Source organism: Carettochelys insculpta, chromosome 3, assembly GCF_033958435.1.
Source record: "Carettochelys insculpta isolate YL-2023 chromosome 3, ASM3395843v1, whole genome shotgun sequence".
NCBI lineage: Eukaryota > Metazoa > Chordata > Testudines > Carettochelyidae > Carettochelys > Carettochelys insculpta.
Window position 1 is genome coordinate 137,664,507 of NC_134139.1, and position 23,189 is coordinate 137,687,695.

Genomic DNA, 23,189 nt, shown 5'->3' on the forward strand with positions numbered 1-23,189 from the left:
TCACCTTTTTGGTACTTTTACGGACCACATCTAGGGCCTCCCAGTTTCATCACAGTGCCTCTCATCCTGGATCTCCACATGATCAAGCTCTGCTATGACTTGTTCAAAGTGCCTGCTCTGCCTACGATGCTGCTCTTGACAAGAGCACAGGCCACTTCAGTGGCTTTTCTGGTGTAGGTCCCTTTTCTAGACATCTGTTTGGCAGAACATGGTCCTCCATATACGCCTTTATTGTGCATGATGCCATTGTCCAGCAGGCAGAGGATGATGTGGCATTTGGCAGAGCTGTTCTGCAGTTGATAATGAGCTGAGGTCTGACCACTCCTCCATGCAAACTGCTGGTAGGTCACATATTGGAATGCAAAGGAGCAATCTCTCAAAGAAAAAGAAAAAAAAAACAGTTACTCACCTTTGTAACTTGTTCTTTAAGACGTGTTGCTCCTGTCCATACCAGACCCCACTGCCTCCCCTCTGCCAAAGTATTCTGTCAAGAAGGAATTGAGTAGAGGTCAGGTCAGCAGGGGATATATATACACTGTCCACCACTGAGGGCACCACCGCTGACACAGTTGGTGCCACTAAGGTAAACGTCTCCCAATGGCCAATCAAGCAGTATGCACATACCCATATTGGAATGGACAGGAGCAACACATCTCAAAGAACAAGAGTTAGAAAGATGAGTAACTGTTTTTTCTTCATCACTGTCTGTATTAGCTCCCAGTGTAGCCTCCATTACTAAAGGAGCTGAACCTTTCACAGTTTTAATGTATTTATTCTGACAACATCCTTGTGATGTAGTAAGTGCAACTTGCAATTTTACAGGTAGAGTATGCAGGCATTCACAGGCTGGTCACTTGCCCAGGACCAGAAAGCAAGTTTGTGGCAGAACATCACACTGAACACGTCTCTGATGAGACCTGTTTCCACTAGACCACGTTTTCTGGGACTTCTGTCCACCTCTGTGGAAGATTCTTGTACAACCATTGATTCCAATCCATTTACTGAAGTTCATCCTGCATTCTTTGCAGTTACCTTTCATTTGCAGCCCAGTTCTCTTGTACTTTCTTGTACATCCAATGGAGTATTTTATAGCTGAAGTAATTATATCCACAAAACCCTGGATATTCACCAACCTTTGTGGATTGTGGCAGATTTATTTTATAGTGCTTAAGCCCAGAACTGATTCTGGTATCTCTATAAATTAAGAGGAAACAGTCCTGCACACTAACTGTCAAGAATTAGCCCCCCATTTTTTAGCAATTCTAGTACAGTTACGCCAGTTAATGTCAGCGTGCTTGAAATCTCCCATGAACAGTGTTTTAGCCCTTTCTTACAAACCTTTCTTATCTTCATTGCTTCCTGACATGCTTTCTTATCCTGCCTGCAAGGTTCATAGCCGTTTCCTGTAATTTTTCTCTAACCATTTCTGGCTTTCTCTTAAATCCAAATGGACTTGGCTGAGAAAGTCTAACAGTGGGTATAATTCTTGCTTCAGACATTGTTCTCTCTCCTATCACCATGTGCCACCTCCTCATATTAAGTCTGACCTTGCTTTAGACTTTTACATTAAGATACCACTCAGGCAGGCCTCACTCCTCCATATCACATAGTATTCAGACTTATTTTTCTTGTTTGCCTCCAATAACATGGACGGACATAAAATACCATTTTTTTCTTCCTGATAATTCTTGTCCACTAAATATTTTCTAACAATTTTTTTAAATCTGGGGGCTTTTTGGATTTTGTAGGTAAATGCGCATGCTCATAGCCATTTACAAGTCAGTGCTTATACTGTATCCTCTCTCTCAAAGGCCTCTGGACAAATAATATTGCTTTCTATAATATCTCCATCGATCTATTAATCTATTGCACCCTAGGTAAATCTAATTGTTGCTCCCTGCTGCTGATTTGACTAGGTAATACAGCGATGTTCTGCACACTGTAAAATAATATGTTTAATAATCATGGAAGATAAAAATCAAGGGTATTATATGGAAACAAGAATGCTAGAGTTAAAACAACAGACTCTGCTTTCATAATGCTCTGACTGCTTAATTTAGCTGTTTGATTTTTTTCCCAGTTATTAAAATTCATTCCCTAAATATTTCTGCCTTGATGAAATCCTTTTGTTCTGGCCATTAGGTTATAAAAGCAATTGAGGAAGGCTATCGTTTGCCAGCACCCATGGATTGCCCAGCAGGACTTCACCAGCTCATGCTGGACTGTTGGCAGAAGGAACGTGGTGAAAGGCCAAAGTTTGAACAGATTGTTGGTATTCTGGACAAAATGATTCGGAACCCAAACAGTTTGAAAACCCCTCTCGGAACCTGCAGCAGGTAAGGAAACTGCCAGTCATTGTTTAGAATTCTCTGAACGCACATTGACTCGGAATGTGTTCTGATTAGCTGCTAGATCCAGCTCCCTCCAGCTGCTTGCCATGCTGCTTTCCTTTCTTCCTGCCCTTTTTGTTCCTTCCCTCCCCAGGTCCACCCTAGAGGTCATTCAACAGAAATAAAATCCACCCCAAAATGACCTAATTAAAACAAAAATACCACATAAAAGAGAAGAATGCCACTAATATGCTTCTTGACAAACCATCACTCTGCATGCATGTTCTATCTCTTTCCCCCACCCTTCATATGACTTGCTGTTGAAAATGTACATTCCATGCTGGAAGTGACTGATAAGTGGGATTCCACAGGGGTCCATTTTGGGGCCAGCTCTCTTCAATGTCTTCATCAGTGATTGAGATACTGGCATAGTGAATATGCTTTTCAAGTTTGCAGATGATACCAGTCTGGGAGGGGTTGCAAGTGCTTTGATAGTTAAGGTCAGAATTCAAAATGATCTGGACAAACTGGAGAAATGGTCTGAGAAAAATAGGAGGAAGTTCAATAAGGATAAATGCAAAGGACTTTACTTGGGCTATGTCTAAATTACAAGGATTTGTCAGCAGAAGTTTGAGTCAGAAGATATGTTACAACGAAGCATCCATCAACTGATCACGTCCAGACTGCAAGGCGGATAAAAAGAGCGATATGCTCTGTTGACAGAGAGCGGCCAGACTGCCTGGCCATTTTGCCATCAGAATGCATACCTGGAACCACAGCAAACAGGGTCACATGTCACCATTTCCTTAGAATCATAGAACACTAGAACTGGAAGGGACCTTGAGTGGTCATTGAATCCAGTCCTCTGCCCTCTTGGCAGGACCAAACACCATCTAGACCATCCCCAATATGTATCTATCTAACCTGCTCTTAAAAATCTCCAGTGGTGGAGATTTCACAACCTCCCTAGGTAATTTATTCTAGTGTTTAACCCCCCTGACAGTGAGGAAGTTTTCCTTAATGTCCAACCTAAACCTTCCTTACTACAGTTTAAGCCCATTGCTCCTTGTCCTATCCTCAGAGGCCCAGGAGAACAATTTTTCTTCCTCTTCCTTGTAACCCTCTTTAAGGTACTTGAAAACTAACATGTCCCCTCCAAGTCTTCACTTTTCTAAACAAAATAAGTCCAGTTCTTTCAGTCTTCCCTCATAGCTCATGTTCTTTAGATATTTAATTATTCTTATTGCTCTTCTCTGGACCTTCTCCAATTTCTCCACATCTTTCTTGAAATGTGGTGCCCAGAACTGGACACAGTACTCCAACTGAGGCCTAATGAGTGCTGAGTAGAGTGGCAGAACGACCCCTTGTGTCTTGCTCACTAGACTACTGCTAATGCATCCCAGAATCATGTTTGCTTTTTCTGCAACAACATCACACTGTTGACTCATATTGTTTACTCATATGTAGCTTGTGGGAGCCCTTGTGAGACATGCCCTTAAAGGGACACACCCCCCTCCACCCTCGACACCTGTTTCGTGCCTATGCTGCAGGCATGCCTGCCTCCTGAAGGGACAGCACAGCTTGAACAGGGCTTCGATTCTTTCTGGGAGATGCAGCTCATTCCATGGAACCATGCTGCCAGAGCAGCCCCCGGGCTTGTTGCACTGGCCCCACCCAGAAGTGCTTCAGCATCTGCTGAGCCATCTAATGGCTGTCCTCTTTCTCACGGAGGGCGGATCCAAGGCCACCTGCGAGGACCTCACTGTGTCTGTAGGATGGGCACACCTGTATCAGGTGCACAGGCGGATCTGGAGGCACCGCAGCAGTTCCAACTGGTGGAAGTAGCTGGTCATGGGGCAGTAGGACAACCAGGAGTGGCTCCAGAATTTCTGAATGCAGAAGGCCATGTGTCTGGAGCTCAGTGGTTTGCTCATCCCCGCCCTCTGGAGATAGGGCACCCAGGGGCAGCCTGCCATCCCCATGGAGAATCGGGCCGCAGTCACCATCTGGAAGCTTACTACTGCTGACAGCTACTGCTTGGTGGGCAACCAGTTCGGCATGGGGACTCACCTGCTCACCTGTCTGGATGTAGGGGAGTACAATGTTCACCAAGTTGTAGTGGCGTGTTGTGCCCTGCACAATGTTGTGGAGGGGAGAGGCAGGCCTTCCTCCCAGGATGGCGGGGTGGCCACTGGCCACGAGGGGTGTGTGTATGAGCATCTGGGCACAGCCGCCATCTACCATGGCCATCAGGATGGGGTGCAGATCCACAAGGCCCTGACGGAGGCTTCTCCTGCAGCCCCCAATTACCCTCCCCAGGGCATCCCCAGAGAGGGTTTCAGGCCCACTATCTTACCCTGTCCCCACCATGCTCCTCCCTTCGCCCTCTCCCTGACCCCTTCACAATGAAGATGGATGCGGTTATGGTGAACAAATAAGTGGCTTTTACTCAACAACAACAACAAAATTGTGCACAAACTAAAACATTGCAATTCAAACCTATTTACAACAAACCAGAGAGCAGTGAACTATTTACAGTGGGGTGGGGGCTTGGGATAAAGGATTGAGGGGGCCTCAGAACATGGACAGGGTGGGGGGCCATGAACCCAAGCGGCAGTGCGACCCTGAGCGTTGTCTCAGGATCCTCTCCTCAGTCTGTCTGGGGTCAGGCTGATGCTCTTGTGGTTAGCCCACTTCCAGCCATGGCATGTGCTGGGAGGCCCCCATATCCGGGGCCTGAGGCTCATCCCACCTGCTGTGAGGCAGGCAGCAGGATGCCACCCATGCGCAGGGGGTGTCTGCTGGTCCCAGGTGGTGTACACTACCTTTCACATGGTTTCATGTGCTGGGGCCACAGCATGAGGTCTGCCCGAGCCAGCTGGGTGAGGCTCACAGCACAACCTGTCTGCACCCGTCTCCCACGTCCTAACGTGTGATATACAGGGTACTCAACAGAGTGACCCTCGCTGAGCTCCGATGATGCCCTGGATGTGGCCTGGCTCCCAGGGAACCAGGTCCAGGATGATGCAGAGGCTGCGGCTGGCCTCCGACTCCATCTCCAGAAGTATCCCCTCCCCAGAATGTCGTGCAGCTCCATGTAGTAGGGGCAGGTGGCAAGTCCTGGGCCCAGACATGGCCCTGGCTCAGTTCTTTTACTTTTGCCTGGACCTGGTCCATGCTTTGGTGAGGGGGTTGGGAGTGGCCCCATTTGGCTAGGGCAGTGGCCTTCGTATACATGGAGGGCGTTGTGGTGGTTTGATTTGGGGTCTTGGAGGATCTCCTTCTCTTCCTATGGGTCCAACAGGGCCTGGACCTCAGCACTGGTCCAGAAGGGGGCCCACCTCTTGCTGCCCTGGGGTGGCATCTGGGACCTCTCAGGCCGGTCCTTCAAGGGACCCAGGGGTTGTGGGCTCCCTGCTGGCCTTGCATGGGGGAACGCTGGCTGGAAAAGAGGAGCTGCAAGGGCACTTGCACAGCAGGTTGTTGCTCTGCTGCTCACATGCTCTCAGCTCCCTGCGACAGGGTGTCCAGGACTCCCTATGACTTCAAGAATGGCCAGAGGCAGGAACCATAGCGTGCTGCTCACTGTGGCCAGGGTGTCCCTTGGGGCACCTGCACGGCACCCTGGAGACCTTTTTGGTCGACAGAGGGCCCACGGGGAACATCTAGACTGATGTTTTGTCAAAAGATCTCTCTCGACAGAGGCGTTCTTCCTCGTGGCAAGCGGGATACAGTTGTTACCAAAAGCACTGTGCTCTGTCAACTTACTCTCAACAGAACACCCTTGGGAATCTAGATGCTCTGCAGGTTTTGTTGACAAAATGCCCCTCTAGTCTAGACATGGCTTTAGAGAGCAACAATCAGTTTCACACACACAAAATGGGAAGAGACTACCTAGGAAGGGGTACTGCAGACGGGGATCTAGGGATTATAGTGGACCACAGGTTGAGTATGAGTCAAGTGTGAGACTGTTGGGAAAAATGCAAACATGCATTAATGGGAGTGTTGCAAGCAAGACACAAGAATAAATTCTTCTGCTCTACTCTGTGTTGATTTGACCTCAATTGGAGTAGTGTGTTCAGTTTTGGGCACTATATTTTAGGAAACGTGGAGAAATTGGAGAGGGTCCAGAGAAAATCAACTAAAATGATCAAAGATGTAGAAAAATATGACCTATGAGAGAAGATTAAAAGAATCTGGTTGGTTTAGTTTGGAAAAGAGAAGGCTGAGAGAGGCCACGATAGCAACTTTCAAGTACCTAAAAGAGGGTTGCGAGGAGGAAGGAGAAAAAATATTCTCCTTAGCCTCTGATGATAGGACAAGAAGCAATAAGCTTAAACTGCAGTAAGGGAGGTTTAGGTTGGCCATTAGGAAAATTTTCCTTATTGTCAGGGTAGTTAAGTACTGGAATAAGTTGCTGAGGATGGTTGTAGAATCTCCATCAGTGGAGATATTTAAGAATGGGTCGAAGAAATATCTAGCAGAGATGATACAGATAGTGTTTGATCCTGCCATGAAGTCAGGGGACTGGACTTGATGAGCTATTGTGGTCTCTTCCAGTTCTAGTATTCTATGATTATATTCCTCAGGTAAGGGGCATTGTCATATTTGTGGTTGCGTGATGAGGGTGTGATTTCTGTGTAATGTTGCAATGTAAATAGTAGTCATAGTACAGTTAAGCTTGGAAGAATTCGATTTTTATCAATAAATCTGGGTAAACTTTGATTTCACCATTCTCACGTGCAAACTAGTGAGAAAATATTTTAATTAGTAACAGTCAGCACTCACAAAAGCAAAGTAAGAAAAAGTCTGTCAGTCTGTATTGGGAATGAAAGTGATCTGGTGAAGTGAATCTGTCCCATGAAAGCTCATCACCAAATAAATCATTTTGTTAGTCTTTAAAGTGCTACATTTCTCCTGCTTTGTTTTGTAAGAAAAAAGCTGTCTACCAAAATTAGGGCCATGAAGAAAATGCTTCATGTGCTGTAAAATCTGTCTCCTCTCAACTTCTCTGTGAAAGCTTGTCTTTTATGTGCTAGTACCCTTTATTTTACAGATTTCATGGGGTGGGGAGATCCACATTTCATCACCAGCAGAAACTAAAAAACCTACCTGTGGGTGCTCCGCCAGTCAGCTTGGTGGCACTTGAATCTCTTTTGAGTGGCCACACAAGTGCATAGCTAAGGGGCAGCAATGGTCACAGTGTAGCCACCCCTATTTCTGCACTGCGTTCAGCTTCAGACAGCCAGTCATTAGCGGCAATTGGAAGGGCAGGACAGAAGTAGACAGCAATACTGCACCATACCATCTTGGCTTCTGTGCTGCTGCCTTTGGATCTGGGCAGGCAGAGTGTGGCAGCTACTTACTGAGGGCCCAGCTCTGCAGACAGCAGTGGAGAAGTAAGGTTGTCAGAAGGCCATCCTTACTTCTGAACTGCTTCTGTTGGCAGCTGTGCCATCAGAGCTGGGCCCCTAGCCAGGAGCCACCACCCGCTATCCACCTATGAAGGTAGCACTGCCGCCAGCAGCAGTTTGAAGCTACGAGTAGCAGTAATGCAACACCTCCCGCAGTAACCTTGTGACCCCCACAACTTATTTTCGAGCCAGCATCCCTACATCTGTATAAACCTGACATTTCAGGTCTGACTAGTTGAAATCATGAAATTTATGATTTTTACATTCCTATGACTTTGGCCAAAGTAGACCAGAAATTTGGTAGGGCCCTGGTTATTAAGCTTTAACTTTTAAATGTGCACATGGACTGTCATTAGATATTTTCTGATCCTATTTTTGTCTGAGCCACCCAAAATTTCCAAGAACTGTGAAAGTATAATCAAGGAAGATAAACATGAATGTTATTTTTCAAGCTTAAATACAAGGTCTGTATCATCAGCCTTCTTGTACTGGGCTAGCGTGAACTCTCTTTTTTACCATCACAGCCCTTATTTTAATGCCATTAAGTCATCTCATCTCATTTAATTCCTTGGTCTGAGCTCAGTGTTTACTTCTTATAACTCACCTACTCTCCAGAGTTGCTCAGTCACAGTTATCTTGTGGTCCAGTGGCTAACACATTGGTTAAGAATCAGGAGCCCTGTGTTCATTTCTCAGCTCTGGGACTGACTTCATGTATGACATTAGGAGATTTGCTGCTTCTTTTTTCTGTTTCATCCATTCTTTGTCTGTTCTATCTATTTAAATCTCCAGCAGTCTGGGGTAGGGGCTGTCTCTGATGATGTGCTTGTATAATATCCAGGATAGTGGGCCCTGATCTTATTTGGTGCTGTCATACAAATAATAACAATTAATGTTCATTTCCCCCTTGATAACTGCCTCATCAGGCTGATTTCATTCTTAATGCACATTTGCCATGCATAACAATATGCTTAGAACACAGTTTTTGCAAGCTGCAAAATACTCTTATGTATGTGATGGCTAGCCATGGCAAAGCAATTAAAAGAATAAGCGAAACCACACATTTGACCCGAATATTTTCCACTTGTTAGGAATTTTGAATACCTCCACCCTTTCTGACTCTGCCAAATACTCCCTTACGTTTTATTATTTTTGGAAACAATTTACCTCATTGTTTTCTTCTGCCTAGACCAATTAGTCCTCTTCTGGACCAGAACACTCCCGATTTCACCACGTTCTGCTCTGTAGGAGAATGGTTACAAGCTATTAAGATGGAAAGATATAAGGATAACTTCACAGCAGCCGGCTACAACTCTCTGGAATCAGTAGCCAGGATGACTATTGAGTAAGTGGACATTGGGCATGACTGAGCTAGGTCTACCAGTTTATGGCCTTCTCATTCTGTGCCCTGCACAACTAGTATAGTTGGGAGCCGCCCAGCAGCAACACTAAGCTACATTCGGTGGTACAGTCATTTTAGAACATTTCTGCCAGCTAAATATTGGTGGAGGACATCAGTGCAACAAAACCAAACAAACCTCTTCTCTTTCCTCACAAGGCCTTATACTTGGGCAGAGGAGGCAAGAGGTGCAGCAGTTGCCCATGCCAGCTGAGAGCTCCCCTGAAAAGGGGAATTTTCTGGTTTCCTCAAATGGCCAGTGTTGGAATTGTTGTTCTGCCTAAGCAAAACACCTTTTTTTAATGTATATGAAAATCACCACCCTCACTGCAGGTCACACCCCACTAAGGAGCATATCTCAAGGACTGGAGAGTTGTATGATTCCCCACAGAGAATGTCCTGCAGATTTTTGTGTGCTGTCTGTGTTGTGGGAGAGAGGGGTTTGCATCCCTGCAAAGGAGGCAAGTGGTTAGCATGGCAGGCACAAGTGTCTGCTGGAGTCAAGAATGCCCATATTATCTCTGTGGCCTTCTGCATGCCTCCTTGGCCCTGCCCAGTCCACCCTCTTCCTAGAGGGCCTTCTGCAGGACATGGGGATGATGTTTTAAAGGCAGCTGTACCCTGTCTTCCATTTAACATGTGTCAGGGTTAGATCTGTGTGAACATGCCTGTCTCTGAAGGGCACAATCTGGTCACGATAATCCTCCCTTTATTATAATGACTTTATACTGAAAGCATCCCAGAAGATGTTTTTTTCCCACACTGAGTTTTCTTCATAGGTACATTTACACGTAAGTGATGTAAAATAATTTCACCTCACACCCAAAATTAGGGAAACATGTACAGTATGTACATTTCTGATGAAAAGAAGGAGTAGGGTTTTATGGACAATTGTATTGATAGAAGGCTTTCATAATGGCCTTGTTATAGTCAAATATGGGTGCCCTGAGGACCATTCAGATTTAAGTGACAGCTTTATCCCATACACATGTGTTATGCGTTGAATAATTAACACTGTGTACGTTTATCTTTCTCAGTGATGTGATGAGTTTAGGGATCACGCTGGTCGGTCATCAAAAGAAAATAATGAGCAGCATTCAGACTATGAGAGCACAAATGCTACATTTACATGGCACTGGCATCCAAGTGTGATAGACATTTCTCCCTTATGAGGGAGGTGACAGACTGAGAGAACAGCGCTGGCCTTCAGTGTGCATGAAGTGCTGCCAGAAGACATTTGATCTCCTGGGTCCTTCCTGCAGTGAAGAGAAGATCTACTAGAAGCACCTATAGACTTGAACTCCTAAGTGCCATCAGAAGTTACTGAAGGGGAAATGGGATCCACCACTGGTAGCAAGGAAAACAGCAGTGACAATAAACAAAGTACTACCTGAAATACATACAAACACCTTGAGCTCTCTAACCTCCTTTTTATCTAACAGACTTTTTAAAATGTACATAAAGAATTTAAAAAAGAATATATTTGTCAGATAAAATCATGATATTGTTAAATTCAGCAAAATATTTTCCTTAAATCTTGATTTAAGAAGCTTTTTTTAATCATTTGTGTTTATCCTTCATAAAGACTTTCTTTTATTATGATGTTTATATGTCTGAACCTTTCTAGGGCTAATTCTATGACACATTACTACACTGGGTACCTCTGAAAAGTTATTAGCGGTTTTAGAAATGTATGAAGCATGACTGAGCAACACATATCTGTCCAAACATTGGTATCCTTTTTTTATGCCATTTTATTCTGTTATATCAACACTGTATTGACATGGTTTGCTTACTGGCAGGGAGTCAGGAAAATGCAAGTTGCTAAGAGCTCTGATATTTTTTAAAGAATTTTTTAAGGTTGAACATATATTATCTTTTAAAGGAAAAAGAGGAAAAAAGCAATAATGACCCCTAAGTAGTCCTAGGCAATTTTAACAAAGTGTTTGCAAAATAATTTTAATGGAATAGATTTAAGGTGAGATTTTTCTAAGGAGTAGATCCATAACTGTAAGCCTACTGACGCATTTCATGGAGTGGATGATAACAGGAGTGTCTCAGAAGTCAGGCACAGTTCTCCAGTGTTACCTAACTATTTTAATCCGAGCACATCATAGATTTTTCAATGCTCCACATTACCAAACAGGAGAAAAGTGGCTGGCATATATTTTAAATACATCTCAGTTGAATGCTGGCCAGCTGTGAGAGTAAAAATTTACCTTTTATATAAGAACTGTACAGCATGAAGCAAGGGGCACTTCAGATTTTTCAATTCGCATTGTCTAATCGCAACACGAACAACATAAATGCACACATTCTTTTGGGAACTTGAGTTCAAAAGTACTTGCTCAGTTAAATAACTTTGCTCCATTTTTATTCATGTATGTACCTTGTTTAACTAAAATGTTAAACTACCATAAGCAATACGGAAGTGTGACTATAGTTATTGCAGGAACGCACAAACATCGCAGAGGAATGCTTTCAAAAAGTGACGAAAATTGTGAACTACCCCTTCAGTGAAATGCTGAGCTTCCAAAGAGAATTGGGCTGCTTCTGTTGATTTTGACAGAGAAAGATACCAGGGATCAGTCACAAATTGGTCTTGTTTGATAATGTGGGAATCCACAAAAAAATGTAAATGTTCCTTTGTAAAACTTGTAAATTTTATTTATACTGTCTTGTTTTGTACACACATTTCGGTGTAGTGAGCTCTGAATACATTGAAAATGCACTATATTTTTCTATTTTACTTGCAGAGCATCACGAAAGAACATGTATTTTCAGTGCTACATAATGTGTTTTCCCACATTTAGGACCAAAGACAGCTACAGAAAACTCAAATTGATCATTCCTCTCCTTCCCCTCCCCCTCCCTTTTTTGATCATTCTACAGTGTTACATTTGACATTTTATTTATTTGTTTGATTAGAAAAATCAGTTTGATTATACCATTCTTTTCTCCCTCTGCCTTTGTTGAAGAAAATCTGTAAAAAGCTTTTAATTAGCATAATCCCATTACGTAGACGCTTCCATTTGTAATCTTTGTAATAGACTGTAAATATATTTTTGGAACTATAACACAATGTTCACAAGGATTATTTTTTCTTTTGTAGAGTTTACTACATTTTGCAGTATGCTGAGAAGCCTATTCTATGGCCTGGTTTGGCTATAAGAAAGAATGGTGAAGAATCTTACTTTCTATTTTATTATCGATTTAGAAGAAATCAAGTTATTTACATATGCATAAATCAACCAGCTTTATTTACTGTTAAAAAAATGCTAAAAATAATATTAGAAAACAAAGTGCACCTGAAGCCCAGTTTTCAAACTAATACATGTAAACCCACAGGATCGTAAGTTAGCAATTGGGAATTTAACCATTAACAGTTTTGAACATCTTGATACTAAATCCACAATAAGGACCTTAGGCTGGACTTTTCAAAGAGGCCTAATATACTCAGCTTCCCACCCCACATTCTACTGCAATGAATATTGGTTCTTAACTCCACTGGGCCTTTTTGATAGCCCCAGTTGTAAATATATACATCTCATGGGAGAAGTGGACAAACCCCCTTTAAGTGGAAAATGAGGCAAACAAACATGACTGTGTTGAATGGACACCCAAGATGGAGCACATCATATTGCACTGCCCCTTTTGTTCTTTCATCAAGGGCCAGCCTTGTGCTGGCTGTCAAATCTAGATACATGTGTGTAAGTACTGCTCCCTAGCCATGCCAATAAGAAAAAACAGTTCCAAATAAATGGCTTGGCTTTCAGTATTGAGCCTCCTTCAATATTCAGTCCTTGACTCAGCAAGATGTAATCATGTGCTTCACTTCCTAGACCCTTCATGGGACTTGAGTGCGTGCTTAACCTTACACACGTATCCAAACTGCTTTGCTGAGTTAGGGGTAACTTACCATGTAATTAAGGGCCTTGACATATTGGAGCCTCCTAGGCTAGAAGCTCTGGGATGATCAATTATTTTCCATATCAAGCCATTTAAGACCTAGTCATGTATTCAGGAACTGAACTTCAGGCCCTCACTTTTCAAAAATTTGGGGGTTTAAATGCTTAATCATGTAAAAGTCAAGGGTCACTCTAGGGATATGTCTACACTCAAGAGTTTTGTCAACATAACGGACATTTTGTCAACAAAACCCGTGGACAATGTACATCGCCATGGCATTCTGTTGACAGTAAATTGACAGAACACAGCACTTCTGTTGACAGCATTCTGTTGCTCCTGCATGACTCAGAATGCCTTTTTTGACAGATGCTGTTGACGGAAAGCCAATCTGGACATTCTGAGGGGGCCTTGTGTCAACTGACAGGGCTTATGGGATACCGGGCAGCCCTGTCTGCTGTACTTCTGGTGGGCTATTCTGTCAAGAGAGCGGCCGGCCAGATTGCTTTTTTGATCAGCTTGACAGTCTGGCCATGATCTGTTGACAGACGTTTTGCTGAAAGATATCTTCCGACAGAAACTTCTGGTGACAGATTGCTCTAGCGTAGACATAGCCTAGGAGACACTGGGAAGCTTGGAGCCATCAATGCAGATCTGAAATCTTAATTTTAGGTAATGAAATTTTAAAAGGACACTCATGACATCAACTATGTCTAGCTTATCTTTCCTCATTAAAGTCATATGCTAATAATTTGCATTGAGTAGATGACATAGTATTGATTGTTCATCTATATATCTTGACAGCCTTAAAATTATTGCGTATTCACATGCCTTTGAAATGGGTGGGACTGAACTTCAAAGAATAATCAATATTCAAATACCTAGCACATTACTGTATTTGGGGCGTAAGTATGCATATAAATTTTAACTGGCAAAGCATCAACGTTGTTATGGTGATTTCAATTTTCAATGTTCAAAGGAGAGATGCAACAAGGTAAGGACAATAATGGCAGAAAAAGGTATAAATCTTCTATTGAAATGGAAGCATTTGGAGAGAAGTATAAGAAGAATTGGAAATTAAAAGAGTAAGATTCCAAATGGTTAGATAATGAAGCAAATTATTCAGATCAAATTCTAGCCTTATACTCCATCCAATTCTATTGAAGTCACCTGGATTATACAAGGCATATGTTAGAAGTTTTCACTGCGTATGCTTGACTGCTTGAAAGTTATTTTTCCCCATGAACCAAATTTTGGTCTTATAACTGAGCAAGCTCTTCCATCACCAGACTCTTCCAGACTGTATTAAAACACATTTGTCACTGGAGGACCTGTTTCCTTCTAACACCATGCAATGGATCATCTACTTGTAACTCATAAGTAGGATATTAATTCTTTATTGTTCTAATTTTCTTGATGTTCTAGTGAAGGACCCAGACTACGTCTACACGAGAAGCCTCTTTCGACAGAAGTCACTTTCGGGAGGGGTTTCCTGACAAAACTTCTGTTGACAGAGTGCATCTACACATAAAAGCAGATCAAAAGAGCAATGTATTCAGTCAACAGAGAACAGCTAGACTGCTTGGCCCTCTCTTGACAAAACGACTGACTGGAAGCTCTTCCAACAGGGCCATCCAGTGAACCAGAAGCCCTTTGTGTCGACAAAAAGGCTGTGGAGCGTCTACATAACAGTTTTGTCAACAGAACACTTTCGAGAGTGGTATTATACCTAAACAAGGTGAGGTATAATGCTGCTGGCAGATGTGACGGTTTTTGTCAACAAACTGTCGACGAAGTGCATTTTGCACGTAGAGACTCCATGGTTTTTCCTGACAAAAGCCTAGTTTTACTGGGAAAAGCCTTTCATAAAGATGCAGCCCCAGTGAAGTGACCCACTGCGATATTACAGTTCTATAGCACCTAAAATAAATTGAAATGTCATTTACATATAACTTCAGTCAAGAGTGTATGTTGTCATAGATGACAGTTATTGTTTGGATAAAATCATGTTTAACTGAAGCCCGGGCATGGCCATGTGAAAAACTCCAGGAAAGAAGAAATGCTTATATGTATCTAAAAATGTAATCTTGTTTTTGGTATCTTAACTCAGCTCCACAGATATTCTCCACTTTAAAATTAGTTTGAAATATGTTTAAACTGCAGTCATTTGGAATCCTCTGAATGAGTTTAAAGAAATTATTTTAAATTACATTTGCTTTTCTCCACTAATAATTCATAGAAAGTAGTTTCACAGGGGTGGGAATGTTACAGAAGCTTTTATTTTAGTACAGGGAATTTTAGTACAGGGAATTGGTTAGGTCACAGTTGACTTCAAGTGGAAATTCTCTCCTTAACTTCCAAAAGTATTGATATATGGCAATTTAACCAAAGTATAAAATTATATTATGTTGGATTATTAATTAGAGTAGTTTGTGTTAATTCTGCATAGGCCATAATTAGAAGTGATGCAGACATACATTGGCCAAGGGCAAATTTCAGAAGGCTGTCTACCACTAAGAAATAAAATGGATCAGATAATTGCCCATAGGCATGGAATAAGATGCTACTGAACCAAATAAGGGTATGCCCTTTTATCTTTTCACTTTTTAAAAAAAGAATACCTAAAAGATAGGGATTAAAGAGTAATTGTTTAAAGCTAAGCATGCCATTTCTGGAGTTAGCAGAGATACAACTCTTTTCACAAATGTCTATGGCTTTTCTATTTCAGATTTATTTAAATAGAGCAGGCACGGAGGGCAGGAGAAGAAAACAGTTCCCAGCACCAGGTCAGAAATTCCAATCTGCAAAATGTGTAATGCAAATGCTTGTCTAGGAATAATTGACAGTTGTGGACAGTCAGATGAATTCAATGATGGTGATATACGATGACAGAAAAGTTGTCTTTTTTCTTTTTTATAAATCACATTGGGGAACCCCCTGAAGATGGTAGATTCTGGATTTAGGCAATGTCTCAAAATGTCTGAACTTTGAGTTAGGAGGGTAGGAGTAGAAGAAACACGTTGGGTCATCAAGTCCAATCCCCTGCTATCACAGGTAACCCTGTCATAAATCCCATTATATTTTTTTCAAGCAAACCCTAAAAAGGTTGGTTGTCCCCACAAATAATGAAATAATGCAAAACCGAACACCTCTGAGGATAAAGAATATTAGTTTGCAACCTAAATGTATTCATGTCCAGATTATATCTATTCTTGTGCCAACATTATCATTCATCTTAAATATCTCTTCCCCATTCTTGGGGTGTACTCCTTTGATGTATTTATAAAGATCAGTCCCAGCCTTTCTCAGCCATCATTTTCATAAGCTAAACAAGCCAAGTCTTTTTTGTTCCCATTTTTGTTCCTATGGAACACAAATTTTGGTCAGCAGCATAGTTTTTCCCCATTAATTCCGCTAAGACTTAGAAGCTAGCCAACAATTACTTTCAAGCAATAATCTTTATTACTTGCATAATGCAGCCTTCCATCTACTTAGGAGCATACAGTTGTAAATTAAATTTCCCTTGAAAATCAAGGGCTTAAGGGGGGGAAAAAGTAGTTGGCTCACTTTCAAAAAACATGACCAAATATATATATATATATATATATATATACATATATATACATACATATATATATATATGTGGTGGCCATGAATGTCATGAAATCCAAAATGATACAGGGTTCTTCTGTCGTCATTGGTAATACATTCTATACAGTGCTTTGCAGAACATGCATAATTACAGAAGCATAACATGTAAGATTAAAACATAAATAAAAAATGCATTTAACACTAGAGCTGATTAGAAACAGAAAGCAAGGTACATAGGTACATAGCTTTTTTTTTTAAAAAAAAAAAAAGAATGTATTTTTCGGTGTGGGGGGGTTTACACTTGTTAGGGCAGTAATGCTCAACCAGCGATACACATGCCTTTGAGGGTATGCAGAGGTCATCCAGGGGATACATCAACTCATCGAGCTATTTGCCTAGTTTTACAAAAGGCTACATAAAAATGCATTAGAGAAGCCTGTCCAAACTTAAATTTCATATGATGACTTATTTATACTGCTCTGGATGCTATACATTGAACTGTAACTACAATATTTATATTCCAATTGATTTATAATTATATGGTTAAAATGAGAAAGTAAGCATTTTTTCAGTAATGTGCTGTGACTCTTGTAGTTTTATGTCTAAATTTTGTAAGCAAGTACTTTTTAAGTGAGGTGAAATTAGGGATTACACAGCATAAACACTGAGAGCCACTCTGTTAAGATACAGGGTTCCAAAATATAAGAACCAATATATGATATCCATGAAAACATGGATGGGTGTGAAGGATAGATAAATGGTGTGGAGTTTGAGAGTGAAGGACACTATTTAAAGTTTTTGAGATTGAGACCTTGTAGGGTATGTGCAGTAAGATCATAAAAAGCATTAAGAAGGAAAAGCCTTGCCCTGAACTTGACCAGAACCAAAAATGAATGCAACTGTTGGGGAAAATGTGAAGGTGCGTAGAATGTGTGACTCTTTAAGTTATAGAGTTTATAGTGTGATGTTTCACGGGCTAGTAGGGAGGTCAAGAAGCATCAGGATTTATTTTTAAAGTCTCATTTTTAATAAAATATGGTTAATAACCTCGAGTGAAGTGTTTTTAATACTATGATTTTTCTGAAGGCCAGATTGGAATTTGTCAAAGAAACTAAATTGAGACAGATGGCAGAACAACTGGTAATACACAGTCCATTGAAGCAGACTTGAAAAAGACATGAAAGGAAAATGTTACATTAAAGGCATGAAAGTAAAATGTGAAGTATGATGATATTTCCTCTCTGAGGAATCTAGAATGGATTTCTTTGACTGGTATAATGATAGCAGATTTCAGCACTGATGGTATGCAAATTGGGCAAAGTGAACTCTTGATTAGACTTGATTAGACCAGGAAAGAACCCCAAGTCAAGGAGGAGTCAATCACAGTCATCATTGACAAAATGTGAAGAAGATGAGATATGGCTATGCCAACCTAATCCAGTCAGCCAAATGCATATTGGATGAGGAGGACACATAATTTTATAACCTGAGAAGCTAAATCTGGAGTGGTTAATGTAGGATTGCCTGTGTTAAATTGAACCTAGCACCTGACTGTAGAAATGTAAGGTTTCGTAATGAATAAGAAGCAATAATTTAGGGTTCATCTAAAATAATGTGGTTAACACAGAAAGACACAGCAAGTGGTGATCCTGTAGTTTGTGTTATAGCCAAAGGCCTCACTATGCCAGTGATATTAAAGCAGGGCATCAGAGCTCTCAGATGCTTTTGTCTTGTGCACCAGAGAACTACACACACAACAGTGAAATAATAAAAAGTGTGTGTGTGTGTGTGTGTATGTGTGTGTGTGTGTGCATGCTCATGTGATGGATTGAGCACATTACAGGAATTATTAATGCTCTGAAGCAAATGTATTCTATTCAGAGATATAAATATACATTTGACTTTACCTAGTACATTGAAATGCAGGGTTGCTGTCCCAAAGACCCAACCCAATGTGTCAGAGAAAATATGTCTTCTTCAGGCCTCAACAGGACATTTGCCATTTATCTTTCAATGGGATAGAGATTTGGCCTGGAAAGAGTAGCTCTGCAAACAGAGAAGACAGGAACACAATTATTGTAAAGAGCAGAATTTTGTGCAAGGGTATATGACCCTTAAGAAATCAGTGTTTATTCATCCTAAAATTATGCTGGCTTCCACTGGCTTATAGCAGGACTATCAGGTAAATCTATCTGAAAGCAAGATTCACTGGCTCAAGGCACCAAACCCCCAGTTCACCAACTACTGTTAATCTGGATCCACGTTCAAGGATTAGATCATCCACTTTGAGAAAGATGGTTTCAGTTCTTTGCTCTATTAATGAATAGAATCATAGAACTGAAGGCAACCTGAAGAGGTCATCAAATCCAGTCCCCTGCACACACAACAAGAGCTAGCACCCTCTACAACAGATAATTACCTAACTTGCCCCTAGATACTTGAAAGCTGTTATCATGAAATGCATTTGAGTGCACCCCACCCAAAGGGTTGAATTCACAACTTGTCTACTGTAGCCACTGACTTAATACTCCTCCAGAGCTTGTCAGGGATTTGAACACAGGACCATTCACACGCTGATTGAGGCCATACCCTTTGCAACAAACCATCCTTAAAACATCATATTGGAAGATTGGAAGATTCAGGAATTAAGCCCACTACTTCTCACATGCAAAGTACACACTCTACAACTTCAGCTAATTCTTCAACTAGAAAGTGTCTGTGAGGTTTTTCAGCAAGTCACTTAGCTTCTCTGTGCCTCAGTTCCTGGTCTGTAAAATGGAGTTTGCATCGCTTCCTTGCCTTACAGAGGTATTGACATTCAGATGCTGTGACTATGCTGTAACTATCTTAGAGAGATGTTACCCAAAAGACAGAGATTATTTTAATTTGTCAGCTAGATGTCATCAATGGTGTTCATTTGAAGCCATGGTTGCAACTGAGGTTGCATGTGAAGGCGCTTCAATGAGTTTCTTCTCAGACACACCTGATACGCATTGCACCACTGAGGAAAGAATGTTAGCCCTATAAATTTGAGTTCTGTAAGGGGTATGACAAATAGTGTGGCCAACCAACTCAGTAAGTCCATCCTGCTGAAAATCAATGCTCTGGGATCCCTCTACATCTTGGAATATTTTTTTGGGCTCCATAATGAGGACCACGCTCTGGTCCTTCTTTTCCCTAGGTGACATTGCTGGCATTAAACACCTAGAAGAACTTATGGCCTATCACTAGGTGTAGGGAAATAAAAATAGTAACATGGTAGTGAGCAGCAGTATTAATTTCAATTAACACACCCCTCTCCGTCACTCACTCCCTAGGTCAGGAGGGACTTGTGTGCAGAGCTGGGTCTGGGAGCTATAGTCACCTGTTGAAGTTAGAACACAGTTTTGGCTAACTAGTGTCTTGAGGCGGTGAGGATCCAGCACCTCCCTTGCAGTAAACTGACTTTTGGTGTCGGGTCAGTATATCTGTCCAGACACTGTCAGGTCCCCTTTCCAACTTGTCTTTCCAGTCTAAAACTGGGCACTTGGCTGCCCTATATTGAGTTGTTCAGAGGGCCAAGCCACAGAATACCCACAAAGGCAGGCTGAGGGCCTGCAGGGATCACTAGCAGCTAAAGAGAATGACAGCACTGTGATCGGACAGAACCTACTCAAGAGGTGAATGCACTTAGTTGACCAAATAGTATTACGAAGCTCTGATAAATTTGTTGGCAATCATAAATGGTTTCTCTATATGAAGGTGGGGTTCCTTGGGCAGAATGCAGAATGGTAACATCACTGAACAGGGTATGTTTAGTAATTGCTTCCTTTTGATCATGGAAAGTTTCCATCATGGTGGAGTTAATTCTGGTGTTACCCTGAATATAGATTTTGCTGTTTTGTACCTTCCCTGGCCCTTTTGCAAAACATGAGCAGAACCTCAGACTTAACTGGTTCTTTCAGTCGGATGTCCATCTCTGGACGAGGCGCATATTACTGTTGGGACCACTACATATGTCCAGCCTTCATTTCTTGAGAATACTGTGTATGTGAGAGACAGTGACAGTCAGTCAGTCAGTGAGGGGAGGGAAGGATGACATGGTCCTAACTGGGTGCAGAAACCGTGAATTGGCAACATGAGAAGCCAGTGACAGGAACAGGTGGACTATTGAATAGTTAAAACAACAATGAACATAAATGAACTCATGAAGCAATAGTAGTTCTGATAAGATGAGACAGTATGACACCCTTTGAAATAACACCTGGATCCATCACTTCATCTGCAAATTTTCTATTTGATACATAATCAAAACAATCACACTGCAGTTAGGGTTGCAATGAAGAAAGCAAGACATCATGATGATGGCTATTTATTTCACGTGCTTTAATGTTTGTACACTGCAGATCACATTTGTAGCTGAATTAAAGAGAGGGAAAATTCTTCTCATCTTTTTCCCCTACGCTTGCACTAATATCACAAACGTATTACTTATGTATTTCATAATATGTAGAAGGATTAATGTAAACTATGGGAACTAGCTCTGTCCCTTTATCTCTTTCTGAGTTATTTTCTGAAGGAAAAGCAGTTTACACTGGAATTATTTTTTAGCTTGCAGGTATCTATAGAAAGGCCCATACTCTATGGAAATCAAAAGTATCTAATAACTATGCAGAACATAGGAACAAATCATTACAAAATAAGTCAGCAGAGACTCCAATGCTCTTCTTAATATCAGTAAGTTGTAATAGAATTGTGTAAACCTGGGGGAAAAGATTGAGCTAGGCAGGGTGAAATAATTTGAATGGAAAATCCTAGACAGCTGGATATTTTATATTTTTTCTTCCATGTTCACAAGGATGTATAATACTTACAGCTGATTTTTCTATGTCTAAGATCTCAGTGTTTAACTTCAGATATGAAGGAAGTCTCATTAAGTATATCTGTGTGATACCCTTTGCGTGGCATGAAACTATCTCAGCATGTTTTTTCTTCCTGAACATAAGTTTACATTAGGTAGTATTACTCCTGTTCTATCCCCAGTTTTTCAGTTATCCCCTACTCCCCAATTTGTCTTGTTGTATTTAATATTTTCACATTTAAGATAATATTCATTGTCCTTATGTGAACCAAAATATGCAGCCCTATACCCAGCACGTCACAGGGCTCCGTAGTATGCATGTCAGTGGAATCCTCTTATTCGAAGTGCAGAGGTAGTCCGCGAAGGATTTTTTTTTCCACAGCAGCTGAGACCCCTTTCTAGGTGTGAAAACCAGGGTACAGCAGAGACTCTGACCTTGCCCCACCCACAATGAAAACATACATTACAGAGAACACAACCTGCCCCCACAAAGTCCAGAGTTTCTGGATTTAATACAGGTTAAACCTCTCCAATCCAGGATTCTCTTGTCTGGCAATATCTATAATCCAGCATGATTTTAGTTAGCTGAACTATGACTTTCCTGCAGTCCCATAAATTTTTCTCCAGGTCAGATTGGAACAGTCATTTTATTTGCAGTATGACTATGGGTCATTGGCCGATTAAATGGTAGATTCTCTGACACTTGGGTTTGGGAAGAAATTTTTCTCCAGGTCAGATTGAAACAGTCATTTTATTTGCAGCATGGTTATGGGGCATTGGCTGATTGAATGGTAGATTCTCTGCCACTTGAAGGCCTTATATAATGCTTTGAGGACTTCAGTAATTTAGCCAGAGGTTATGGGTCTATTATAGGAATAGGTGGGCGAGGACTGGCAGCCTGAGGAAGACAGGAGATCAGACTAGGTGATCCTGATGATCTCTTCTGACATTTAGGTCTATGTAATAATAATTGTGTAATAATAATTGGAGACTTAATACCTCTCCAGTTGGAATGGAGGAGGACAAAAACTGGCAAGAAGAGGGATGCATGGGTTACAGTTTGGCCTTAGGCCTTATTATAACAATGTTTCTATTTGGTCCATGATTTTTGTCTCCAGCAAAGTTATGAAGCTGAGCTCCTATGCTCTTCTTTTGAAGGCATGCAGGTTTCCTTTGAGGATGAGGAGTGAGAATTCATATAGGCTACATCAATGCTACAGCAAGAAAATGGATCAAAAAATCAGTCCACTCTTTTGGTAGAGACTGTCCACACAGCCCCCATCCTTTTGAAAGAATGGGCTGGGGATTGAAAAATCTAGAGCCATGAGGACAGCTCTTTTGTTTTGTTTTTTTCTGAAGAACTTGCTAGTGTAGATGCACCCATAGAGAGTAGTGGTCTTTTTAACTTGTGTATCATATTTCTGCATGCACTTGAGAGTACAGTTAATGTCTCTATTCCCATATTATTGGGCTGCCCCTGGATGATACTGGGGGCATTTAGGGCACCAAACAGTGGGAGCAAAGAGTAGTGTGGGCCCAGCATGTCTGGGATACACCACTCTTGGGTCCCGAGGGGCCTGGCTTCAACAGTGCTGGGGATGGGTCTCTCCTGCACTGCCTGCTGCCCCTGCTCATGTTCCCAAGTGCATTCCCCCAGCCACACTTTCCGGTCCCCACACACTCCACAAATATTCCTGGCAGCTGTCTTAC

At 41.6% G+C, this 23,189-nt stretch overlaps 1 protein-coding gene across 5 annotated transcripts in view; it reads left to right on the forward strand.

Moving 5' to 3' along the window:
- The window catches only part of EPHA7 (EPH receptor A7), a 181,432-nt gene extending 169,228 nt beyond the window's left edge, over window positions 1-12,204 (forward strand). For all 5 annotated transcript variants that reach the window (XM_074990866.1, XM_074990867.1, XM_074990868.1 and 2 more), the window contains 3 exons: window positions 2,143-2,336; window positions 8,933-9,088; window positions 10,180-12,204. In XM_074990866.1, the coding sequence (XP_074846967.1) occupies window positions 2,143-2,336; window positions 8,933-9,088; window positions 10,180-10,294 (465 nt within the window). In that variant the 3' untranslated portion in view covers window positions 10,295-12,204. The remainder of the gene's footprint in view (window positions 1-2,142; window positions 2,337-8,932; window positions 9,089-10,179) is intronic.
- The last annotated feature ends 10,985 nt before the right edge of the window (window positions 12,205-23,189 follow it).